Source organism: Mastigoproctus giganteus, chromosome 1 (assembly GCF_048544385.1).
Source record: "Mastigoproctus giganteus isolate SK-2022 chromosome 1, ASM4854438v1, whole genome shotgun sequence".
In the NCBI taxonomy this organism is placed as follows: domain Eukaryota; kingdom Metazoa; phylum Arthropoda; class Arachnida; order Uropygi; family Thelyphonidae; genus Mastigoproctus; species Mastigoproctus giganteus.
In genome coordinates, this window is record NC_143575.1 from 232438983 (window position 1) to 232466465 (window position 27483).

Below are 27483 nucleotides of genomic sequence, written 5' to 3' on the forward strand. Positions count from 1 at the left end.
CACATTTGCACATCTCCAGTCTATGGGTACTTCCCCTGAGTCCAAAGAAGCTCTCATAATTATGGCTAAGGGTTGCTTACTTCCTTTGCTGCCTCCTTTAATATAACTGATAGATCCCATCCACCCCAGGTGCCTTTTTTATGTTTATCCTCAATTTCTCCTCCATTTTCCTCTCAGTTATTACAAAATCATGTAGCTCACTGCCAGAGTTTACTTCACCTCTGGCATTCCCCTTCCTGAATAACTCCTCACGTGTGAATGTAGATGCAAAATACTCGTTTAGTTTGTTAGCCACCTGAGCAGGATCATCAACAGTTGAATCATCACGATCCGACCAGGCCAAAGCTGCTGTGACCAGGTACTGGCATTTACTAGCCACATTTGAGGACTTCAAGATAAGAAGACCATTGCAGTCTTTGTAGACTTGACATCAGCTTATGACACAGTATGGCGACAAGAAATGATTCTGAAATTTTTGAAGATTACTCTTTGCAAGACCCTTGCGATCCTACTTAACAATATGCTATGCAACAGAGTGTTTGAAGTACATTTAAACGGCAGAGTGAGCAAGCCTTATATATTAAATGATTTACCACAGGAATGAGCTCTTGCTCCATTATTATTTAATATCTATAGTGCAGATCTTCCAGCAACTGCTTCTAGGAAATTCATGTACGCAGATGACATAGCTCTGACTGCCCAGTCTACTGACTTCAAAACAGCCGAAATTGTACTCACAAAGGATCTTCATAACCTGAATAAATATTTTCATATATGGTGACTTAAACCTAACTTAAATAAAACCGAAGTTAGCTGCTTTCATCTGGATAATCAAAGGGCTAATTATATGCCTCAAGTGGAATATAAAGGCCAATGACTGAAACACAACCCCTGTCCAAAATATCTGGGAATCACAATGGACCGAGCACTGATGTATAAACAACACCTTTGTAATATTGCAGCAAAGATAAAAACTAGGAATAACATCGTGCACAAACTCAGTGGATCAGGCTGGGGAGCAAACACGATGGTGCTACGAACATCAGCCCTTGCCTTAGTCTACCCAATTGCAGAATACTGCTGTCCCATATGGCTTAATAGTGCACACAATGTAAAAGTTGATACCCAACTGAACGACACAATGAAGACAATATCAGGCACCATTAAATCGACACCAGTGTTATCTCACATCCAACCCCCTCATATAAGAAGAGAAACAGCTTTGCTGAAAGAATGGCAAAAATGTCACAGAAACCCTCAACTGCCCATACATCAGGATTGCAAACCCCAGAAGCCAGAGATATTGAAATCCAGGAACCCTCCATGGAAGCTAGGTGAGAAACTTAAGTCACATTTTAATGCTGATCAGACCTGGCTTGAAGAATGGACCACTTCAAACCCCAACCACCTGGGTTTCGTCAATGATCCATGCAGAGCTGTACCTGGTCTCAACTTACCAAGAAAGGAATGGACATACCTGAATAGAATCCGAACAAGTCACGGAAGATGCAAGTTCTGGCTGCACAAGTGCGGAAAAACTGAAAACCCATTTTGTGACAGTGATAATGTGCCTCAGACCATCCAGCATGTCGTCTCCGAGTGCCCAAAGAGGATATTTGAAGGACCCATCCAAGATCTGCATAGTGTTACTGACGATGCTATCAACTGGCTGAATAAACTGGACATTACATTTTAATTCATCAAAATGTTATTTATAATTTTCTCTGTAAATATCGTTTTTAGGCCTATTGTAATTTATTTATATTTTTTGATATTGTCAGTTACAAATGTATCCTCATTTTGCCATACGAAATAATAATAATAATAATCAATATCCAGTGGACCAATCTGATTCATCCCTTTCCTTCTAGAGTTTACACAGGTAAAGAACTCTTTTCTGTTTTTCTTTGCATCCTCTGCCAAGGATTTCTCATAATCTGCCTTTGCCTGCCTAATCTCCCTTGTGACTTGGTTACAGACCAGCTTATATCTATCATAGGCTTCCATGTCACCCATTAATTTATATGTATCCCATGCATTTTTCTTCTCTGCCATATGCCTCATTAGTTCATCTGACATCCATTTTGGCCTAAACCTTGAACAATATTTCTTAGTTGGTATGTAAAGCCTAGTAGCTTCCAAGATAAATCCTTTGAATGCTTCCCATTTTGAATTTGCTTTTGGTAACATCATCAGTTGGTCCCACCATACAGAATTTAAATACTGTCTCAGACCATCATAGTCACCTTTACAAAAACCCTTCCCTTTACCCCTGATGGTAGTTACCTCTTTGAGTAAATCCCACTTCAGCACACTGTGATCACTGCCACCTAGTGGTTCTTTTATCTGCAGATTCTTAATGCATGAAGAATCACTACTGATAATCAGATCAGGAGTATTACTCACTCTAGTTGTCTCCCGAACATGCTGATGTAGAAAACAATCATCCAATAAATCCACAAAAGCCTTGCTAGTGTGAGTGACCAACCCACAAATTCCAATCAATATCTGGGAAATTAAAATCTCCCATTATAAGACTCTCTGATTTACTGGCCCACTCTTATTTCCCTGTACAGTTTCTTATTATACTCATCAGAGTTATTAGGCCTATAGCACGCTCCTACTCTCAATTTTGATCTCCCAATGCTTAAAGGTAAAGTGCAGCCATTATCAACCCACTGCAGGATGGAAGCCTCCTCAACAATTCATGCTGAGGGAAATGGACCATAATCTGCCACGCTGGTCCAGTGCGGGTTGGCAGATCAACCGTATTCAGCAGTCAAGGCTTAAACCCCGGTCTACTCAAAGAGTGTGTGCTACTGCACTCCCGCTCCTGACCACTCGGCTAAGGAAGCCGCTCTACCAATGCTTATGTCACACCAAACTGACTCGACACTGCACTGTCCAGCACTGTCGACTGGCTTCACCACCTTGGATTTTGTGTTTCTTAACTAATAGCATAACCCCTTCTCCCTTCCTATCCTGTCTGTACACATTGTACTCCCCAAATTCCAGTTCTGCATTCTTTATATCTGTGTGACACCACGACTCTGATGTCCCAACAATATCTGCCTTTAATGTTTTGAGCAATACCTCAAATTCATCAAATTTATTTACCAAACTCCTAGCATTGGTGTACATGCAAGCATACATGCACCTGTTCCTATTCTTAGCTACCCTAACACAACCCATGTGTTTTCTTGTGCTGCAATGACTCCCAGCAGTCTCTGAAGTACCCTGCATCTTGTTTTACAGGCTACTGCTCATTCCAGTAGCAGTGCAAGAATCACTTTCACCTCTGCCAGTGGCTACCGTTAATCTATTAGTCCTTGTATATCCCCAAGCTAGCAGTTTTCCGACCCACCTAACACTGCCTCGATAGCATCAGCAAATATTCTTGCACCCTTTCTATTTAAGTGTATCCCATCCCTGTAAAAGCAGTCTCTCCTGTTAGCTTGCATGTTACTTGCCTTTGCCCTCTCACTGAATAAAGAGTATTTCAGGTATGATATCACTAAAAATACTAATTTTATTCTTTTCTATAACAGAAAGAAAGAGTAAATCTGCATTTCAATACACTTTATTTATGAATAATATTTAAATTATATACAATTATTCTTCCAAAAAAGTCTGTACTTGTATTAAATACAATCCTTAATGATATAAGCTTGACTTCTTCATTCACATGAAAAATCTAAGAGGTAGCTAAGGAAACAATGAAACATTAGTCACTTAATATAAGTGGGTAATCTGTTAAAAAAAAATTGTAACATTAAGTTGAACACTTATTCTGAAATGCTGACAGTTTAGATTATTCTCATAACAATGACCAGTAGTCAATACCAGCAGTATATGTAAAAATTAGTGAATAGGTAAGATAAAAATGTTTAAAAGAAAATTAAAAATATTTATAGAGTAGACATTCTTGAAATTGTGTAAATCAGCATCTTACAAGACAAGTGAGAACTGTGGGCAAAGCACAAAATCTTCTCACTTTGTATGTGTGTGTGTGTGTGTGGCGCTTCCGTAGCGAGGTGGGAAGGAGCAGCAGTGCATAGCATACGCTTCTTGATTAGACCGGGGTTCGAGCCCGTGACCACCAAATACGGAGGATGTGGAAAGGTCAGGGAATGACGACCGCATATCCCGGAGCAATATGGCCTTAGTTGCTAATGCTCCTAAAAACCAAATAACAAACAAATAAACTTTGTATGTGCCATGGTGAAACTGTAAACAAAAACAATTTTAAAAAAAATTCTTTCAACACTGCTTGCTAAAACATCTATTAATATTTATTTTCAAGCATGTTTGCTATGTATAAAGCACCTGTTTTCTTCACCATGTCTGTCCATCCATATCTAACAACTCAACTCTCGGTGGACAGATTTCTTTTTCTTTCAAAATTTATTTCAAAAATAGTGCACATCATATATAAAACATACAGTATAAGCAGCCTGTTAGCCCCTTATAACCCATTGAACAAATATATATTGCTATTTGTCTATTTTATTAAATCACAAAAAAGCTTTATTAAAAGATCTATTTATTAAATGTACAATAAAGTGAAAAGAATTACTTTTATATATTATTAGTCAATTTGTAATAAGATAATTAGTTATTTACTTTCCATTTCTATTAAGCACAGAAAAATCAGTTAATTTAAGAAATAAAATCAAACATTGGGCATACATTACCCAATTTGTTTTATAATGTCAGAAAATTATAGTCCTTTTTATTAACAAACAAACTTTATATTTGTAATTTGCTGTCTTCATGTGTTAATTATAAATATGTAACTACTGTTTCTTTGACTTTTAAGTTTGTTACTGAAGCAAACATGCAGGGTGTTTTATAACATGTGGACCGATTCAGGGCCTGAAAACAGTGACAACTTCATATAAACATGTGTCCAATTCTGAACTATGGGAGCTATAGCTGTTTAAATTTTAAAAAAAATGGCTGTGGAGTTTTCAGTGGTAAAAATTGTAATTTCAATGGTACTTCATAAGTGAAGAAAAATATAAGCAAACATACCTAGTATGAATAAACATTTTACTAGGTATATGTCTCCTTATTCTTATTTCTGCCATTGAAAACGTCATGGCCATTTAATAAAATTCAAACATGCTTACCTCTAACTGTTCAGAATTGAACATATGTTTATGTGAACGTTTTTCATTGTTTTCAGGTTCCTAAATTGATCCCGAAAGCACGCCCACATGTTATAAAACAATGCACATTAAGAAACTAAATATACACTAAAATATAACCACTTTTTATGTGTAATTTGTTTATTTAAAGAGTATTTTTATTTATTATACTGCTGGTTGGTTGGGTTTTATTGGCGCAATAGCAACTAAGGCTATAATGCACCAAAACCTGGTCATAAAAAAGTAAAACTTTCAGTGGCCTAACGAATTAGGTCACTAAGTCAAGGTATAAAAACAAGTATAAACTGTAAAAGACAAATATCAATAAACAAGTAACAATTTTTTAAATATCAGTGAAAAGGTTTACTGATTTCAAAAAGCTAAAAATAGCAGACACATGGTCATTGTCGGATAAAATCTGACAGTGTATACGGCTCAGTCAGATGGATAAAAGCGGTAAAATGGATATTGCTAAAATCTGGACAATCAATTAAAACAGTTGGCAAACCATGAGGAAGATTATTTGAAGATCTTTATACTAATCACAATCAAAAGCCTTTGAAATATCAAGACAAACTGCTTGAGTTTCATCAAACTTGTCCATTGAATTTGTTCACAGATGGGTAACATAAGCTAGAATTAGTCCATAGTGGTAATCATTGATCACACAGAAGGCTTCTAGGCATTGTAAGAGTTGGCATTTAATAGATTTCTCCATTAGTTTAGAAAGAGAAGAAGTAAGTGTAATGGGGACAATAACTGGATGGGAGGGACCCATCCAGTTATCGTCATTTTATTATTTTCAGATACAATGAAAAAAAAAAAAAAAAAAAAAAAAAAAACATTTTGCCTTTTCTTCTGAGTGTATATATATATATATTATAATAACTATAATTCCTCAGGCTGCAAGAGAATTAGACTAATTCAGCAAGAGAGTAATTCTCTTGCAGCCTGAGGCATAAGCCCTTAATGCATCTTAGTCTTAATTCATCTTATATAGTATAATTCATATTGTGGAGTTCAGAGGAACTCTGAACTTGGACTTCATAACTGCTTTGTCATCATTACATCACTAGGGTATCTACCCACCCACTGAAGAAGGGCCAAATAGCATTGAAACGGTGCCGTCTGAGTGGTGGTATCCGCTGAGAATAAGTAACAACAGTATTGTCCTTTGGTGAAGCGCTACTTATTCAAACTAGTGCAATATCGTGGCAACTAGTTGTGAAGGTATTCACAATATGAGATAACTTAAACGATGCCGCCTTTGCAAAAAAAATTTGCTAATTCAGAGTTTAGCTGTGTACTAATATGATGCATTTGCACTAACTTGTACGTAGTAAATTCAAAACATTATTTACTATATCATTCTTTGTAATTATTAAGGTATCATCCAAGTATCTACCATAAAATGTTGGATTTGGGAGAAACGATATTAAATGTAACTGTTCGATTTTATTAAGGTAAATTTTGCCAACTAGTCAGATATTTAAGACCCATCGGTAATCCAAATATTTGTTTATAAATTCTAGATTGGAAATGAATATAACTGGCTTGAACAAGAAATTTAATTGGGTAAATTAGACTTACTGAATCATTGTTAATTAGATCCCACATTGTGTCTAAATGCATACTCGACATGTACATTCATTCGTGTACAAAGAAACTACATCTAGAAAGAATAATTTATCATCTTTATTTAACTTTTTCTGTTTTAACTGATTAAACAACATATCTAAATTCTTTAAACTGAATATTAGTGTCGAACGTAAAGGTTTGATAATCCCATATAAATTATGTCGCGAGTGATGAAAAAGCTGAATTTCTGTAAGAGACAATGGGTCTGATAGGATGTCTCATTTTGTGCAACTTCACCTGTCCAAAAAGAGTGGGTGCATTATTAGCTCTAGCATTTAGATTTTTTAACAATGCCATAGAAATATAATCTTTTTTTCCTGTATTCAGTTAACGTTCTATTAAACTGTTTAATTAAGTCGACAAACATTGTTTTTTCTACCACTTGGTAAGTGGAACTATCTGATACAATATTTATGAGTTTGTCTATGTAATCACTTTTACTTTTATTTAAAACAACTACTGTATCTCCTTTGTCTGCTTTCTGTATGATAATATTGTTATTCTGTCTTAATTTCTGTAGCCCAATCCCCTTTTCTTTCGATAACCTAGGTATATAAGGGTCCTAGATTGATTAATAACCCCCTTAATCTGCCGTATTAGCCCCTCCCTATTTTTTGCATTTCTTAACCCATATTCAAAATTCAATAACCATTTGTTTTATGGAGAGTCGTCTAGGAGGTAAATTGTAATTAAGGCCCCTACTTAAAAAAGATTTATTTGCAGCGAAGACAAATCATATGAAGATAAATTAACAACACTGTGATCAGTAATGTTATCCTGTGTGTGTATTTCTTTAATTTCAGTTGTATTATCTTGCGTCACTATAAACAAAATAATCCACAAAATAATCCGTTGTATATTGGTGTTCAACTTGCCTTGTTCCATTAACTGTTTGCGATGCCATTTCCATAATGTATTTATTTTTCATAAGGAGTAAAAGGTGTATTTTGTTAGTGTGTCTAGTATTTATATCATTTGATAGTGCTTGTTTCCTAATTTCGATGACTGATTTTAAATAACCCCAATCATTTTCATGTAGGTATCTCTTTACCTTATTGCATAAACTTTATAATTGGTAAAAATACCTTTTCTTTATTGGTCTACTGAAATTAAACAGAATAACACTATCATACAGAAAGCAGACAAAGGAGATATGGTAGTCGTTTTAAATAAAAGTGATTACATAGACAAACTTATAAATATTGCATCAGATAGTTCCACTTACCAACTGGTAGAAAAAACAATGTTTGACGACTTAATAGTTTATGTAAAATGCCCACATTTTTCATATTAATTTACAGATATTTCCCATGCATATCCCCCCCTTCCTTGATGTGCCCCTTGTGCTGAAGAGTTGTTTTTGGTTATTCCAGTGAAAACATATCTAGTAACTCACAGGACAAACTTGACTACCAGTCCGCAATAGCGATAAGAGTCCAAAAGTCGGTAGGGTTGAAATTTCGCATCTTTGGATATCACCCTTGTATAGTACCAATTCCCCTGGTCACTATGGCGATGACTCTAGATAAGCAGCCGCTACGGACACGTTGAGCTCACTAGTCCAGTAAAATACGAGCTTCGCTCTCCCTGACAAATACTGGTCAGTGTGTCTGATATTGACCGCGTGAGAAAAGTGCTCCACCCTAGTTCAAGCTCGGTGTGAGGCGAAAGTTCATGCGATAAGGAGCATATACCCTGGTGGACGATGAGCAAGAGACGAGAGTTGTTTTGTGGTGGTTTTGGTAGAAGCGGTCGGTTAGTTAGTCTGTATGAGAGAGAGTGAGAAAATACAGTGAGTTTTTGGAAACGGGAATTACGTTACAGAATGACTGTACAGAGAGAAGCTTGAAGAACAGCGCAAGAAGATACAGAATGAGCGAGCGAAGATAGCAGAACCCGAAGGAAGACTGCGAAAGCACGGAATCCCCTCGCCGAGTTCCACCCCCCGTAGAGTGAGTCATCCTTATTTAGGTAAGTTATCCCTACAGCTATACATAAACCTTACTCCTCAGTAATATAATTAATTATGTTAGCTGCTATCTTAAATAGCTTACTACATAGTATTTCAGTCTATCATAATTTACTATTGGTAACATGATGTATCACAGGGTAAAACCTATCTTATGGGTGCTATCCTAAATAGCGCGACATTTTAGTAATAACTCCCACTACTTCTTTTGACACTGAATGTAACCAGTATGATTTATTATGTTGGTATTGTTAAGTATAGAATATCCTAATGCTGCTATCTTAAATAGCACATCATTTAGATTGTTGTCTATCACAATTAACGATAGATAAAATAGTGTACAATAAGTTAAAACACATCTTATGCGCAATATTTTAGTATTGACACCTACCATGTTTGTATAACCTTTATGTCATATGTCAGTTCTTGCCTGAGATGAAGTACCCACACGAAGAACACCTATGTGAGGAGCCCATTAATCTCCAAAGATCAATAATGCTAAGAACTCTTAAATCCATGAAAGCAGTTATATTAGTGTAACTAGATGATTTAGGATTTGCTTGTCATTGCCACTAGGGCAGTAGTTATTATACATGTATTAATTCTATAGTAGATTGTATTAAACTATGTTTTGTTTTAAAATATGCCTCAGACCTATCCTCTATTCACACGACGATCAGTAGATATTCAGGATTAGATTAGAATAGAACTGATACCGCGGGTACTCGAATTTCTACCTATAATTGGATAGAATTTGAGTATTAACACAGCGCCTTTGGTCGAAGCTGCAGTTCCTATTCCCTTCCACTGGGTAGGATTACCGAGGGCCGAGACCATTGTCCTAATATGAAAAACCACTAGACAGTCACATGAGTATACTGGGGTTATGACAGAACAAATGATTAAGGAAGGAAAACGTCCCGCCATACAGATGTGGTCCAGAGAAATCCGACCTATAATAGTAAAGTAAGAAAGATAAACACCCCAGTATAACATTTAATAGAATGTTAACTGAATACAGGAAAAAAGATTATATTTCAATGGCACTGTTAAAAAATCTAAAGACTAGAATTAATAATGTACCCACTCTTCTTGGACAGGTGAAGTTGCACAAACCAGGACATCCTATTAGACCCATTGTCAAGCCTTTTAATGGTATAACGAATAACAGGTATAAGCAGAAACATTTTAAAGTTCCATATATACAGTACTGGTATAAACAATTCATTAATGTTTGCAAGCACACTGAATTTAAGATTATTGCCCAACCGACTAGTAAACTCCATGATGTTTTGAAGCATAGAGCGGTCAGCTCAGTTTCAACCATGGATGCACACAATGTTGTTTATAATATTACTTGCAGTAAATGCAATTCTTCATATATTGGTTAAACACAATATTATCTTTTGATGAGGCTAGAAGGGGCACGTGCCTTGGAACTTGCTTTCCATGCTATCAATGATAGCCATGTGTTCCTTTTTAATGAAGTGAAAGTTTTAAATACACAACAAGAATATATTAAGTTATTAATTGCTGAAATGCTGGAAATGAGGTTAAATGCAAATTCCATTAATGTTCGTAGGCCTTACATTATTTTGGACTCGTGGTCTTTTACACGCATGTGTGAACAGTAATTCACATTGGTTAGTATAAATAATCTTGTATCAGGGATTCGATAGGTATACAAAAGGGTGGACATCATTCGCGAAAAATACTTTACTTCTTGTGAGAATGGGATCTACCCAAATAAGTTTGGTCCCTTATAAGAAGTTTAGACAATTTTATGTTTTTAGATATTTTAATTCGACGTACAGTTTTTTCATTTAGAGTCTAAAGTTTGCTGACAGCTCTGCAACTGTTGCCAACAATAGAAAACAGATTCCCATATGGTGGAATATGACAATGGTCTTGCATAAATGAAACTTTTAGATTTAATTATACATTTATCTTTTATTCCTATATGCAGGGTATGACATGCCGAGCCATTTGTCAAAATTTGGAACACTGACTTTCCCACACTGAGGGAGCATAGGGTTTAACTTTCATTACCAAGTTTCAGTGCATTAAATTTAATTTATACCACAATTTCTACAACTGGATAACCTCTAGATTTCTACTCTTTGTTTTTATTCATATACACTGCTACACAAATCCCTAAACTATTGGAAATAATACTGCTTTCATCACTTGGCATTATTTTCTATATTTGAATAGGATAAAAACACAACTCTACATTAAGGGCTACTGGCTGATTTATTAATTTGAATTTCTGTTAAATGTACAGAAAGTCACATATTGAAGCAAATTCTTCAGAGGCCAGAATAACTACTTATTCTAGCCTGTGAAGAAGGTAGCAAAAAATTTGTCCCAAAGTAAGGCTTTCTGTATAATTAGCAAAATTCAAATTAATAGATCAATTTACTAAGTGCATTAATGTTAAACCATTTTAATTGATTTAATGATTACACCATTAATGTATAGCTGTTTTTATCCTGTTCAGTCCAGTACCTGTACTTGTGTAAATGGACCAAGACTACCCCCTCTTCCAGTAGTGGTCTTGGTCCAATAATCATGGCTCAATACTGCACATACAATATGCTATTAAAAATTTAATTTAAAAGAAATACAGTATAATAAAACCATAAGGATACTTGAGAAGAATTATTATCTTCGGGATATATGTCCTGGAGTTTTTCAAAAGGTAATCCAATATCACGCTTTCCTTCTATCCAGCATTCTTTACCAGCAAATCCACCTTGGAATTGTATGTGAATCTCTGTTGGAACAATCTGCTGTGGGAATTCTAAGCAGATCCATTGTGGCAAACCCTTCAAGAAACAAATTAGATATTTGTTTTTATGACAAGATCTTTTTAAATTAACTGCTTAATGGTATAATATAAAAAAAATAAAACCTAACTGTACATCTTTTTCCTCTGATAGTCATTTTCAACACCAGAAAGAATGGTATAAGTTTAAAATACTAAAAAATGGAAAAATATGATGGTAAACAAAATGAGATTATATCATCCCTTAAATGCCTGTATAAAGTATTAGGTGATCAATCATTGAGACATTCCTGAAACTCTTATAGAAATCCATATTAATGGCATCATACAGTACATATGGTTCACTGGAGGCAGGTAAAACCTCTGATGCACATGTTGAAGGGCACTGAAACAGGCCTCAATGTATGTATTTACCCATAAATAGTAAGGCGAGAAAAACTGAAGAGGGTGTTGTGCTATTATAAAATAATTATGAACATATCAACATTTCCCAGCTATAGGGCAACAAAGCAGTCTACTACTTCATTATTTCACCTCCTACCAAGAAGCATCACTCCTCAATAATGATTACACTTACTTTTTTCTGTTTATAGCTGACTGCCTAAAAAAAAATGTTTGCATTGCATGATTTTATCCAACCTACTTGTTCAACAATGCTATTCAACATTCTAAGACTGGAAAAGTCTAGCATTAATCCACTGTGATTCATTCCCTAAATGGAACAAATGTACTCACATGGCATTTGTCAGACTTAATTTTTTATAATTGAAAAAAAAAAAAAAAAAAATTGGCTTGTTGAAGTGTAAAACAATGTTTCATTCATTATGATTTGCAAAATTCATTAATAACATATCAAACAAAAATAAACAAGAAAAACTAATAATATGAATGGGTATCAAAAAGTTCGTACCCTTACCTAGAAATAATAGCCCTAGAAAGATGAAATTTCACAGGAACTTTAATCCTTTTCTATGTACTCTCCATGTATAGTAACACATTTTTCCCATCTATGGATCAGTTGTTTAATGCACTGATCATAGAAGTCCCCACTTTTTTTGCCTGAAACCACAATTCCACTTCATTGATGACTTCTTGAAATGGATCAAAATGGCATCTTCATTTCTCAAAACAAGAAGTCTGATGGTGCTAGGTCAGAAGAACAGCGTGGGTGCTACAGTAGTTCAAAGCCACACACAAATCCAACAGTTGGCGAGAACATTGCATTCGACATTTCTTATGCAAAGGCATCAGCAATCTTGGAACCCATCGTGTGCAGATGGTCATGTAAAATGCTGTGGGTTTCCCACAACTAATTCCCACTGCATTTGCAATGAAATGAATTGTCACACATCTGTCACCCAGCACCAGCTGCTCAACGTTTGCAACAGTCTCAATTGGATGTTGATGGCCTTCCTTCTCTTGGCTTATCAAAGACATTTGTACAACAGTATTAGAACTCCTGTTTCTACTTTTTTACAGTGTCATAGGATGGACAATTCTGCCCATGCACAACACAGCCTCACCAATTTCCAAAGCTTTCTTGCCCTGCAAATGCAGAAACTTGATCACTGCTCGAAACTCCACTTTGTCAACCACATCGTCCTTCCTCAGATTCTGGGCTCCACCTCTGGTGTATGATCACCTATGGGAATGAAATTTCACATTAGTTATTGAATATGTAGACAACTTATATAAAAACGGCATCTTCCTACTGATGTTTTATCTAGGTCAGAGCATGAACTTTTTGATACCCGCTCGTAGAGAATATTTTTATAGTACAGAGAACCTCATATATCCAGATTTTTGAAGGTTGCACATATAGCCTCAGCATTCAGGATAATTTGTTGTTTTTATTAGATAATGTTGGTAGCTCTGATGTCTATAACCTCCACAGAATGATAGTTGCAGCCATTAAACCAAAATGTTAACCTGTACTGACAGACTGGTCCAGTGGGTAACATACCTGCCTAAGAAATATAGGTCATGCTGCCTCCCTTACAAGTATTGTGATTATCCAATTTTTTTTTTTTAATATGAAGTATAAACAGTGCAATATGATTTCAGCAATCAAATCTCCTTAAAAATTAAATCCATACTACTTTATGTATTAAGTACGATACTGAGTACTACAAGGGGTTTCCGAAAAGTAAGGCAACAACATTTTTTTTCTTAATAATGGTGAAAGGGAATGAGATGAAACACGGTGGACATATACACCCGTTAATAATGTTCAAAAAGACTGCCGGTGCAGCGTTGCGGTATTGTCGCCTCACAGCAGACTCCAGTTGCAAAATGGCGGCTACCATGCCAGTGTGATCCAAAACAGGTGTTCTTGAAGTTATTCGCTTTTTGCAAGCAAAAGGGTCTTCACCAAGTGACATTCCCGTGAACTGGTTGCTATGTATGGCAAAAAGGTGATGACAAAGAAGCAAGTTTTATTTGGTGCAATGAATTTAAAGCTGGCTGTGTTGACACTAGGCAGGCAGGCCTTCGTCGAGCAATACAGAAGACAACATTTCGCGCATTAAGGGCACCGTTCTTGAAAACAGGCGAGTGAAACTGTGTGAAATTGTACAAATAGTGAACGTGAGTAAGTAGACTGTTCACGATGTTCTTGGCTTTCGAAAGGTGTGCTGCTGCTGCTGCTGGGTGCCCCGACAATTGTCAGAGGAGGACAAAGCAAAACGCATGGGGATATGCCTGGAGAACCTGTTGGGATACAGCAACGAAGGAGAGGATTTTCTCGCTCGCATAGTAACAGCAGACGAAACGCGGGTTTATTACTTTACCCCGACAGCAAACAAGACTCCATGATCTAGAAACATCCACAATCTCCTGTGCGTAAAAAATTCAAAACTGTTCCCAGTGTCTGAAAAGACATGGCCACCGTGTTCTGGGGTCGCCAAGGCGTTCTCTGTTGGTGGATTTCTTGCCAAAGGGAGGAACAATCAATGCATAGCTTTACTGTGCAACGTTGGAAAAACTGAAAGCCAACATGCAATGCAAATGACCAGGACTCCTGACAAGCAGCGTGATTTTGTTGCATAACAACGCAACTCCATACACTGCCCACACCACTCAGGTAATTGTTGGGAAACTCTGTCACATCCCCCCTACAGCCCAGACTTAATGCCTTCAGACTTCCATTTGTTCGACCCTCTGAAAAAATGCCTTTCAAGAAAGCATTTCACCACGGATGAGGAAGTTCATCAGGCAGTGCAATGTTGGTTACTGCGTGTGGGCACGGACTTCTTCAGTATTGGTATTAATAAAATGATCCATCGTTGTACAAGTGCATCAATAAAACTGGAGACTTTGTGCAGAATTAGTGCATGTTCACTTATTTCTTTGTGTAATTTCAACTTCGTATTATTAAACAAGAGAGGCAACCAGAGAGGGTAATACTCTTGATCTGGTTATCAGCAGTGATCATTCGTGTATTAAGAATTTGCAGATAAAGGAACCACTAGGTGGCAGTGATCACAGTGTACTTACGATTTACTTAAAGATATAATTACCATCAGGGGTAAAGGAAAGGGTTTTTGCTTTCGTAAAGGTGAGTGGTCTCAGACAGTTTTTAAATTCTGTACAGTGGGATCAACTGATAATGTTACCAACAGTAAATTCTAAGTGGGAAGCATTCAAGGAATTAATCGTGGATGCTACTAAAAGTTTCATACCTATTAAGAAATATTGTTCAAGGTTTAGGCCTAAATGGTCGTCAAATGAACTAATGAGACTCATGACAGAGAAGAAATATGCATGGAATGCATATAAATTATCAAGCGACCAGAAGCCTATGGCAGATATAAGCTAGTCTGTAATCAGGTCACAAAGGAGGTTAGGCAGGCGAAGGCAGATTACAAGAAATCTTTGGCAAAAGATGCTAAGAAAAACAGCAAGGATTTCTTTACTTAACAGGAAGGGGATGAATCTGATTGGTCCACTGGATATCGATGGTTCGGCTGTTGATGATCCTTTCAAATAGCAAACAAACTGAATGAGTATTTTGCATCTACATTCACACATGAGGAGTTATTAAGGTTTGAAAATGGCAGAGGGTTATCAAATTGTAGCAGGGTGCTTAATGATTTTGTAATAACTAAGAGAAAAGTGGAGGAGAAATTGTTGAAATTAAACATAAGAAAGGTACCGGGGTGGATGGGATCTATCCAGTAATATTAAAGGAGGCAGCAAAGCAGTTAATCAAACCCTTAGCCATAATTATGAGAGCATCCTTGGACTCAGGGGAAGTCCCCACTCACTGGAGATGTGCAAATGTATCCCCAATTCACAAAGGGGGATCGAAGGGTGACACGAGTAATTACAAACCAATTAGTTTAACTTCTGTTCCGGGTAAAATAATAGAGTCACTGGTTAAAGATGCATTGCAGGATCATCTAGACAAGACTGCAGCAATAATTCAGACACAGCATGGGTTTGTTAAGGGAAAGCCTTGTCTGACAAATTTGATAGGATATTATGATGTGGTTACAAAGGAACTGGATGCAAAAAATTATTTTGATATCGTATATTTGGATTTCAGGAAAGCTTTTGACACTGTTGCGCATGGAAGACTATTGTACAAATTGGAGCAGAATGGTATTAAGGGTAAGTTGCTACAATGGATAAAAGGATGGTTAAGTGGGAAAAGACAGAGGGTGGTAATCAATGGGTGCTGCTCTTCGTGGACTAATGTTATTAGTGGAGTCTCACAGGGTTAATTTTTGGATCCACTGTTGTTTTGTATACTTATCAATGATATTGATGAAGGTATATCAGGCTTAGTGTCTAAGTTTGCAGATGATACGAAGGTTGGCAGGGTTGTTAATGACAGTAATGGCAGTGTGCTACTGCAACAGGATCTAGATAATTTGGGCAGATGGGCTAAGAAGTGGCAACTGAAGTTTAACTTTGACAAATGCAAAGTACTGCATATGGGTAGAAGTAACCCCAGAAAAACGTACCAACTCTGTGGTACTACACTTAAGGTGGTAGAAAATGAAAAAGACCTGGGAGTAATTGTGCAGTCGGATATGAAGTTTTCTGAGCAATGCAGACAGGCTGCCAGGGCAGGTCATGGGGTTTTGTCAATGATATATAGGAATTTTGCTAGCAGGGAGAAGGAGGTGATTGTCCCTCTGTATAAGGCAATGGTCAGGCTGCACCTTGAGTACTGCATACAGGTCTGGAGGCCTCATTTTAGGAAGGATGTAGATTTGCTTGAGCGTATACAGAGAAGGGCAACAAGATTGGTGAGGGGAATGAAGGGATCCTCTTACCAAGAGAGGCTTAAGTTCTGCAAATTGCAGTGGCTGGAGACTAGGCACCTGTGCGGTGATCTGATTGAGGTGTATAAGGCCTTGAATGTGTTGAGCACGCTGAATTGTGATGGGATCCTTCCACTTGTTCAGATTACGAACCTAAGGAGACATTAATTCAAATTAAGAAAAGACAGATGTAGAATAGATGTGCAGAAATTTGCCTTTAGCCAGCTGGTGGTTAATTGCTGGAACAAACTTCCATCTGTCATTGTGGAAGTTGATAGGTTAAATAAATTTAAGGAGGAACTGGACAGGCATTTAGAGGGAATGGTGTGATTTTTTTTTTTTTTTTTTTGGCTGATGCTGCATAAGCTCATACACTTGCTTTCTTGCATCACATGCCACTACTACATCAACGAGAGAAAAAATGTGTTATCTTATTTTTCGGAGACCCCTCGTAGTACTGAATGTCTAGCAAAATGAATTATTTTATATGTTGCAAATATATAGTAACAGTGGCATGTACTCCAGAAAATACGTTAACCAGAAATAAATTGGTGTTTGGAAATTATCAATGGAACATAATGCATAAATCCAGTAGTGGGGTTTTTTTTTTTTTTTTTTTTTGTTCTAAGTCCAGCCAGCTGAGAGGTTGTATGAGGTTCTCTGAGAGGTTGTAATGTATTTCTTAGAATTTTCAATGTTGCTCTTCCCCAAGATTGATGCACATGTGCTGACATGGAATTTGCCCAATACTACAACTGTTTGTATTTTATTTCTTAAAAGCACCAAACCTCTATGGAAGATTTTTAGCTGGTGTCTCATAGATATCATGCAGGGAGCAGAATCGGAACCACTGCATCATAATGTACCACCTGAGGCAAGACCACAAAATGCCACTCTGAATGACATGACCTATACATTGTGTTAATTTTTTTAAATACAGTAGAATTCCAATTATTTGAAATTTCCATTATCCAAAAATCAGTTTTGAAATTTCGGTTTTTATTTTATCCCCTAATTTTACTCAAAGAGATTGACATTTAAACTGTAAGAAACTAAACTAGAACATGTATAGTAAAATCATGATTCCACTTATACAGAGCATTATTAATACAAAAGGAAGAGCAATTTTCATCTACAAAACTTCTATATAACACCAGCCATGCTCATATTGATGCATAAAAACTTGACTGTACAAATAAAACACCCTGCAAATTCCTCATTACATATAATATTGCAAATAAAAGTTAGTATACCATTTATTCTGGCTTATGAGTCTACCTTTGAAACATGGAAGAGACTGTCAAAATTTTAAGGTGTGCTGAGTATAAAAGGCATGTTTAAGGTTAGAAAGACATGAATTAATACCAGTTACATTTACAATTTATTTCATACATATTTTTACACAAGTAAAAATACAAACACATTTTTATACTGTTTTTCACATGTTAAAATCCAAGAATTTTTTCATCAGATGAAGATAGTTCATAGAATTGTTTGGGAGTTAAATAAATATAGTAAAACTAATTTTACTCAATAAAATTCAGTTTTATTGTTTGAAGTAAAACTGCATTTTGCTCTGTAAAATGCAGCTTTACTTCAAAATTCTGTTAAAATCTGAATTTTTAAAAAAGTTGTGTGAATTGTTTCTTAATTTTGTTAAACAATATGGCCATGATAAGCACATAAGTTTTCCATAATTGTTCATTTTCAATACAACACATTACATTACAGCCCAGTGATGAGTCCTCCTCTCAATTTAGAAGATTAATGAAAGAACTTTGAAATTAATGAAAGATTAATGAAAAAGTTTATTAAAAACTAATATACAGTAATTAAAGATTAATTTTTAAGGAAAATAAATTATACATTTTCAGCTCTTAACTTGCATAAAAAATTAAATATTTAATAATTTTATTTGATATTAAATATCAAATATGTAATGCACTCAAAGCAGAAGATGTATGACTTTTTGAATAAATTTGATAAATTGCAGACTTAGTTTGCTGGCCGGCTGACTTTCTGTCATGAATTCCTAAGACCAAAGCATATTCCTTACAGCAGTGAAAAGTCTGCTAGCTCCAAAATCCAAGGAGTTAGAACAAGCAGGTTGCCAACTAAGCTTTCAGAAGCACTAAATTAAATATTACTTAACTTTTAACTTAAATATTTTCATATTTGGAAAATCAGTTCATCGTCCAATAATGCTATTTGGAGAACAAGTTTTTAAACCAAATTGAAAAAACTCTGAATGTCACAAAAAAAAAAAAAGTCCAGTATTTCTGATTATCATTGAAGGTAAAGAAACAAATATTTTTCAGATTGTTTCTATCAAATTATTTCAATATAAGAACATACAGAAGCTATTATGAAACAAGAAAGAATAGTACATAAGGTATGTTCGTGTAAGATGCCACCTGGATGATCCTTTGGGAAAATGACAAGTACACAAGGAAGCATGAAATATAATAAGTTAATCCATTAACACCAGAAATGCTTTTGATGGCCAAGTCTAAACAGCAGTTACTACTGTTATAAACAAAACTCTGACCCAACATTTTTGAAGATGTCAAAGTTGGAGAACAGTATCTTTCTCAAAGAAATCATAACTCATTGACAGTAACAAACAATCATTGTTTACCAAACAAAAAATGTTAGGTAAACAATGTTTAAAAAAATACTATACTGGTAAATAATCCTATAGCTGTATTTTTATATAAAATTTGTATTTTTTTTTAATTAATTTTCTGTAAAATTTAATTTCTAATGGAGCATGAACTTTAAATTTTAAAAAATTCTGCTTTTTTTTGCAAAAAAAAAAGAAAAAGAAAAAATATATATCCCGTATTTTTGCCTATTTGGGCCAAAAAAAACCCTGCTCTTTTTGCCACCTAATCTCCAGCTTTTCAAAAGTCAAAAGTTGGCAGCTGTGCTTATAGCTGCCAATATTATAGTAGACACATATCAAGGCACTGTTTATAGAGAAAGCAATTTGCAGTCCAATACTAAATAGGCAACAAGGACTGGATTAGTTAAATAATGAAATACTCCCACGTACACACAGCATCAATAAATGCAATGTCACAATGTAAACTTGTAAAAGAAAGAGCAGATCAAATTAAAAAATAAACAGCAATTTGTTAGTGCAGATTTTACTATAATACACCTACTAGGTAAGATGAAAAAAAAAAAAAAAAGACTTAAAAATGGGATAAGTGCCAAAAACACACGTCAACTTATATGCCAGAATATTCAGTAACAATCAATTTCTAAACATATCTTTTAGCAGAATTTCAATTTAAGTCATTTTAGTATTAGTATTAAAATGACATATGATGTGAAGTGTAATTTAGCATTATTTGAGGCATATGATGCAAGAAAGCAAGCTTATACAGCATCAGCTAAAAAAAAAAAAAAACCTTCCCATTTCACCCATCTGATCACTCCAAATATTTGTCTAGTTCGATCTTAAATTTATTTAAGCTATCAACTTCCACAACAGATGGAAGTCTGTTCTTTCAGCAATCAACTATATGCTGGCTAAAGGCAAACTTCCGCACATCTATTCTACAACTGTCTTTCTTCAATTTGAATCTATGTCCCCTGTTCTTAGTCTGAGCAAACGGAACTATCCCATCAGCATTGAGCCTGCTCAAACCATTCAAGGCCTTAGATCACTTCGCAAGTGCCTAGTCTCCAGATGCTGCAACTTGCAGAACTTAAGCCTGTACACAATACTCTAGGTATGGCCTAACCAATGCCTTGTATAACAGGATAATCACCTCCTTGTCTCTGATAGCAAAATTCCTATATATCATTGACAAAACTCCATGACCTTTTCTGGCAGCCCATCTGCACTGCTCAAAGAACTTCATATCTGACTGCACAATTACTCCCAGGTCTTTTTCATTCTCCATCTCCCTGAGTGTAGTACCACACAGTTGGTACATTTCTCTTGGGTTACTGCTACCCATATGCATTATTTTGCATTTGTCAATGTTAAACTTCAGTTGCACTTCTCAGCCCATCTGCCTAACTTTTCTAGATCCTGTTGCAGTAGCATACTGTCTTTAGTGTCATTAACAACCCTGCCAAACTTTGTATCATCTGCAAACTTGGACATTTTTCTGCATCTGCAGGGGAATTCTTAATTACGCATACTTTCCACTAAAAAAAGTGACCGTCCTAATCTTTTTTTTTTTTTTTTCCTCTGATAGTTATTGGCGCATCGGCTTCTATGGCCATAATGCACCTCCCAAGGTTTTTGCAGTGCTTTGATCTTAACCAAAATCTCTGTCTCATTTACCTTGGGAGTAATTTATTCAGTAATCAACAACATGCTGCCTAAAAGTAAACTTAATGAGATCAAGAAAATTCTAACATTTGCTTACTGTATGAAGCCTCCACTACAAAAAAAAAAAAAACTAAAGTTTGCCATTGTCTAATATGCACATGGCAAACTTTGGTTTCTTTTTTTTTGTTTTGTTTTTTAAATTTTTATTCACACAGTCCTTCGATTTTACTCATAAACAAGACAAAAACTGAATAAGGAAAATATGCAAACAGGTATTTTCTTTGTGCAGTTTGATGAACTCTGTAATAAATACTTTGAACATTTTAACGTCAATGCAAAACTTGAGAAAGAGTGTAGAGTGTGAACTGCATGTTAGCTACATTATTTTCATAATAATCCATTAACTTTTTTTTTGGTAGAGAATTTAATGATGTCATTAAATACTAATTAACTTGAACCAGACAGAAGTTTAAAATGAAGAAAGTACATTGTGATGAATATTTACAGGGCTATAACTAAATATAGCCAGGGACAAAACAAAAATTTTGTATCCAACAAATCCTCATAAATAAACATTAAAAATTAAGTATGAATAAAAAAATTGATTCTCAAATGATGAAAAAAATAATAATAATAAAAATATTTTAAAAACGAATAAAAACCTAAATTACTATTAAAAAACAAAGGAAGGAAAAGTACTCAAATGATAACATTAATTACTCTATGGGATCCTATTATGGAAACTCATTTCATGCTCAATGGAAAGAATTCAGAATCCTGATAACCTACCCTGCCCAGTGCAATGCAAATAATTTTTAATAAGCTTTAGGTTATTTAAACCTTGCTCTTTGCTGGCCATACTAACTGACAAAGTAAAGTATATTCTAAGTGCAACTACCATATTTGGATATTGGTTCCACAAGTGAGTAGTCATAAAACAATTGTAATAGACCAAGAGATGACACATGAAATATCACTTGAAATTGCAAGGATGAGATAGCTGAAGCATTCGATGTCATTACCTAATTCATAAGCATTAAAGTCAATGTGGTATTTTAAAGTTAATAAGGTAATAAGAAATATATATACACAGAGTTGGCTTTGGCTTTGCATTAGCAACACCTATCATACCTTGTAGGGCCACCTTTTGCCCATAACACAGCCCATACATGGCTATGTTATGGGCAGAAGATGTTCTGTAGTAGTACACTGCACAATGTGGCCAGTAAAGCCTGCACATTGCCAAGTGGATGGTCACAGCATCAAATTCCCTTCTCCAATAGATCCTAAACATGCTCAATTGAATTGAGTTGGGCAACCATGGGGGGTACAGACAATCCATTGTCACATTTCTGAAACAAATTAGCAACCAGAGCTTGCAGCAGGTGCATTGTCTCGAGAGATGGAAAAGTTGGCCAGATACACTCTCATCATGAAGAGATGTACTTGATCGGCAATGATAGATTGGTAGGTGCTTTTAATGAGCCATTGATTAATGGCAATCAGAGGACCCAAGATATGACAAGAAACAGTCTCCAGCCTGCTCAACAACACCAACAATGCATCCAGGTGCTATGACATGTTACTCTCTCCATGTGCAGATTGCCCATCAGTGTTCAAGTATGAGGACCTCATCTGAAAAAAGACTTTAGTTCTTGAAAGTGTCCAAAGATGGGCAACTCAAATGTTGAGATCAGCAGGGGGACGACCATATGAGGAAAGGCTCAGATTATTTGGGTTACAGAGCTTGGCAACCAAGCACCTTAGAGGGGTCTTAACTGAAGTTTATAAGGCTCTGAGAGGGTTTAGTAAAATGAATGAATGTGGAATTCTCACTTATAAAAAATTCCAAAACTACACAGGGATCATAAATTCAAACTACAGGGGTTGAGGTTTAGATTAGATTGTAGGAAGTTTTAGCCACTGAGTCATTGATTGCTGGAACAAGCTGGCCTCGCAGGTAGTTGAGGCTGACAATTTGAATAAATTCAAAGGTCAACTGGATTGTTCCTGTGTGAGGAGCAAAGCACATAATTTGTATTTTCTTATCTACTCGGTTGGATTTTTTTTTTTTTTTGCCAGTATAACAAAAGCCTGTGGCTTCCTTGCACTATATGGCAAATACTATTAACTATTACTTTCAGCATGAGAGAGTTAGAAATAGGATTCATTGAGCCAAATGAGTAATCTGTAGAGGTAAGTGGTACAGTGTTGGTGCTGTTGCATCCATGTAAAGTGCAGTTTCTTGTGTTTCTCAGTGAGCATGGGTACCCATGACAACCATCAACTGCCACAGCCTATGCAAACTAAGGTCTTGTGAATAGTCCACTTGGATATTGGTCTTGCTATGCTTACATTGTACTGGTTGGTTAGCTGGGCCACTGTGCTGCATCACTGCTATGTTACAAGACTCACCGTATGCACTGGCCACATGTGGCTGTCCCATATGGGACCTTTGGTTGGTTGTTCGACTGCTGTTAAGCAAGTCACAGTAGACTCGTGACACCACAGGATGAAAGCACTTAACCATGTGGACTGTTGTCGAGAATGTGCCTGCAAGTCTTATTCCATGCTCGAAGTGGAAAGATCTGAATATCAACCCATTCTTCCTCACAGAGACTCAAAAATTTATCACTACATGTGCAAACTACAATCTGATATCAGCTGCTTCTGACTTTTGAGCCTTCACCAGCATCACAGACCTTTGCATTAGCGATGCACTACAGGGGGGGGGATGTTGCTAATGTAAAAGCCAACTCAGGGTAAAATTAATATACAGTATATTAATTTTAAAATCCTGCATTTATGTGCCCCATTTGACCTACTCTAGGGTTTGGAACATGTACCATGGAAACCAACAATCAGTGAAGTGTTTAATGTCCTTCCAACCAATAGTTTGGGCAAAATTGCAAGAAAAATTAAACAAGAATTAACTGGTATATTGACAAATACACAATTTTGCAGCAGGAAAAAAAATAAAATAAATAGACCATCTTTCAAACAGCAAAATATTATCAACGAGACATGTTTTTTATTTTTTTTTAACAGTGATTTGAAATGCACAATGTATTGCATACTTATCTGTTCATATTAGTTAGACTGCTGAGCATATTCTATTCTATCCCACCTGCTCCGTGCATGTCAGATAGACAAAGCAAAGCATGCAGACAGGTCAATCAGAGTAATAAGGGGGTGTGAGTTAATGTTACATATTAGTAAACTCCTGCTCTTTTCATAAATTTTCATGTCAACTGCAGTCAAATGTGTTTTTAAAATGTCACATTAGTGCATTAATTTACCAGATAGCTTTTGTTATGTGAGTGGTGATTACACAAAGCTTACGGTCTATAAAAATCTTATTAAAGCACATGAGCTTTATTTTGGCTACAAATTTTGTATCGGGACAAGAAGTAGATACCTCATATACACTGCACTAATTGTGTTTCATGTCTCAAAGGCAGGTTAAAAAATAAAAATAAAAAAAAGTATCACTGCAATTTAATGTTCCCATGGTGTGGAGGGAGCTAACCAATCATATCAATGCCTGCTATTTTTGCACAATTCAAAGGATGGAAAGGGAAGGGGAATGTAGTATCCGAAATCTCATCAGCCATTATACCAATTAGTCATGATTATGAACTACCTGTTCCTCTAGAAACCTGGCCATTAGAATATAAATAAGAAGACAAAACATAAATAAACAGGAACAATCCATGTTAGCTCTGAATCAGAATACAAATGCCCAGATGCAAGCCTAATCTTAAGAAAGCTTAGTCAGGGGCAGAAAAGGATACTCTTACCAAGAGTTCAGTTCTGCAAACTGAATCCTCTGCAAGCAAAGCACCTGATAGGAGACATGACCCTGATTGAAGTGTTTAAGGCTTTAAGTGGATTGAGTAAACTAAATGCTGATGGCTTCTTTATGCCTTCTTGACGCATATAATAGGATATAAATTTAAACTGAAAAAGGATGTCTAAAGAATGTGTGCAAAAATCCGCATTCAGCTAGAAAGTAATTGATTGTTGGAACCAAATTCTATCTAGTGTTGTGGAAGTGGGTAGTTTGAATAAATTTAAAGGATCAGGCAAATTATTAGAGGGGATGTACAGATATGGGTATTTTTTCCATGCAAACAAAAATTGTTTTTCTTTAAATGTGTTAATTGAAGCATTTGGTTCCAACCACCAAATCTCTGTTCTCTTTTTGATTATGAATGGAATGATAATGTATTTCAAGAAATGGATTACTTTTAACAGCAATAGAATTCACCTTAAATTGTGGAGATGCTACCTGAAAAATTATTTGTTTATCAAAAGGTAGATACAGTGAAACTTCTCCTAACAGACACCTCTCGTTAAAGGACATCTCTCTACAACGGACATTTTCAAATTCCCCAACTCACCTCTATTGGTTTTAACGTGTTTGCAGCTTCTGTCTAGTGGACATTCTCTGTAATGAATGCGGACAGGCAATCTGCACTGTTTCGTTTAGATTATCACTTAATTTGAGCTCCCCATAACGGACAGTGGGCGAGCTTACGGCCCTTTTTCTAGGAACTTTTCTTCCACGTATTGCCTCAATCGTGTGTTTATTTTCTATTTCCGATTCTCTGAAATTTATCAAGGTTTACGTCGCGGTTCTAAACCCTTTTTCAAGAATTTTAAGGCACGTGTAAAACTTCTGATGAATTCGGTGTGTGCGGGGGGATATGGTTGGCCTTTCGTCTTTTCAGTTTTAGTTTTCAGTTTTGTTCAGTGTCGTGTGAAGTGCACAATGTCTTCTCGTAAACATTTAACTTTAATAGATAAAGTCGAACTCATTAATGCGTATGATCGGCAAAAAAAATAGTGTTCGCAATCTCGCTGCAAAATTCAAAATCGGGAAGACGCAGGTAAGCGACATCCTAAAGGAAAAAAATGAACTGCTCAAACAATTTTGGCAATACGTAAATGATCAGGTTCAAAAATCATTCCCGAAAACTGTTGGACTTCAAATTGACAATGCTACACATGAGTGGTTTTGTCACGCACGTGCTAAAAAATTCCCATTAATGGGCCTATTATTAGGGAAAAGGCTTTGGAGGTTGCGAAATCTATGGGAGTAAATGAGTTCAAAGCTTCTGTGGGATGGCTAGACAAGTTCAACACTCGGCATAAAATTTCTTGGAAAACCGTAAGTGGTGAAGGTGGATCTGTTGATACTGGGGTTGTAACAGAGTGGACCATCAAATTGGAAGATTTATGTCGTGATTTTGAAGCTAAGGATATTTAAAACTGTGACGAAACAGGGTTGGGTTGTTTTTTAAAGCTCTTCCTGAAAAAACAATGAGTCTAAAAAAACGAAAAGTGCCACTTTTCGTGCCAGGGCGAAATTTCTAAGGAACACTTGACTGTACTATTGTGTACAAATATGCTGGGAGACTTTGAACAACCTCGTGTTATAGGAAAACCATAAAATCCTCGTTGTTTCAAGGGCATAAAGTTGAATCTTTTGAATGTTGACTGGAAGTCTAATAAAAAAGCGTGGATGACACGAGATATTATGAGCAAATGGATAAGTCACTTTAACCAAAACATGATTCGTCAAAACAGAAAAATTATTCTTTTCATGGATAATGCTGCATCTCACCCGCACATTGAATTGTATCATTCAAATCGTTTTTCTGCCACCAAACACATCTGCAGAGTATCAGCCCTTGGATCAAGGGATAATAAAAAATTTTAAACTTCACTATGTGTTTTAAGACATCTCATTGCAAACATGAACGATGTAACATGTGCGAGTGACCTTGCAAAGAAAATCAGCATCCTAGATGCAATTCAATGGATTTCCTCTTCAGTAAACGCAATTAGAAAACAAACTCTCGTGAACTGTTTTGTAAAGTCTGGCTTCTCAAACGCAAAAATTGAAGTTGTTTACAGCAATGTGGAGCACCAAGAAGAACAAGAACTTCAACATCTATTGATAATGTACGATACTTCAGCTACAAGTGACCCTGGCTACAAAGATATAGACTCGAACCTCACTACAGAAGATGGTGCTATAGATATCAACGACATTATCATCGACATTTTTCAAGAAGTTCCTCATGAGGATGAAGAAATGGAAGGAGGTCATTCTGTCAAAGAACATATTAAAGATGAACCACCGATGAAAATAGAAGAAGCGCTCATACAAATCAATCGTTTAAAAATGTTTTTCGCCGCTGAAGAAGATACTGAAGGACTTTCGATGGTTTCTTCACTCCAAACAAATGTTGAAAATAAAATTATCAGCCGGAAGAAGGTGCAGAAGAAAATAAGTGATTACTGTATGTATTTTTCTTAGGATAAAGTCATAATATGCATAGCACAATTGTATGTATATTATTTACAAA

The 27483-nt window shown here is 35.9% G+C and overlaps 1 protein-coding gene across 1 annotated transcript in view; it reads right to left on the reverse strand.

Annotated features, from left to right (window-relative positions):
• Positions 1-3580: 3580 nt before the first annotated feature.
• LOC150091605 (nuclear receptor 2C2-associated protein) overlaps positions 3581-27483 on the reverse strand; it is a 46098-nt gene continuing 22195 nt past the window's right edge. The window contains exons 3-4 of the mRNA XM_090369104.1: positions 11409-11585; positions 3581-3694 (exon numbers count right to left, since the gene is read on the reverse strand). Coding sequence (XP_090225230.1) covers positions 3581-3694; positions 11409-11585 — 291 coding nt within the window. The remainder of the gene's footprint in view (positions 3695-11408; positions 11586-27483) is intronic.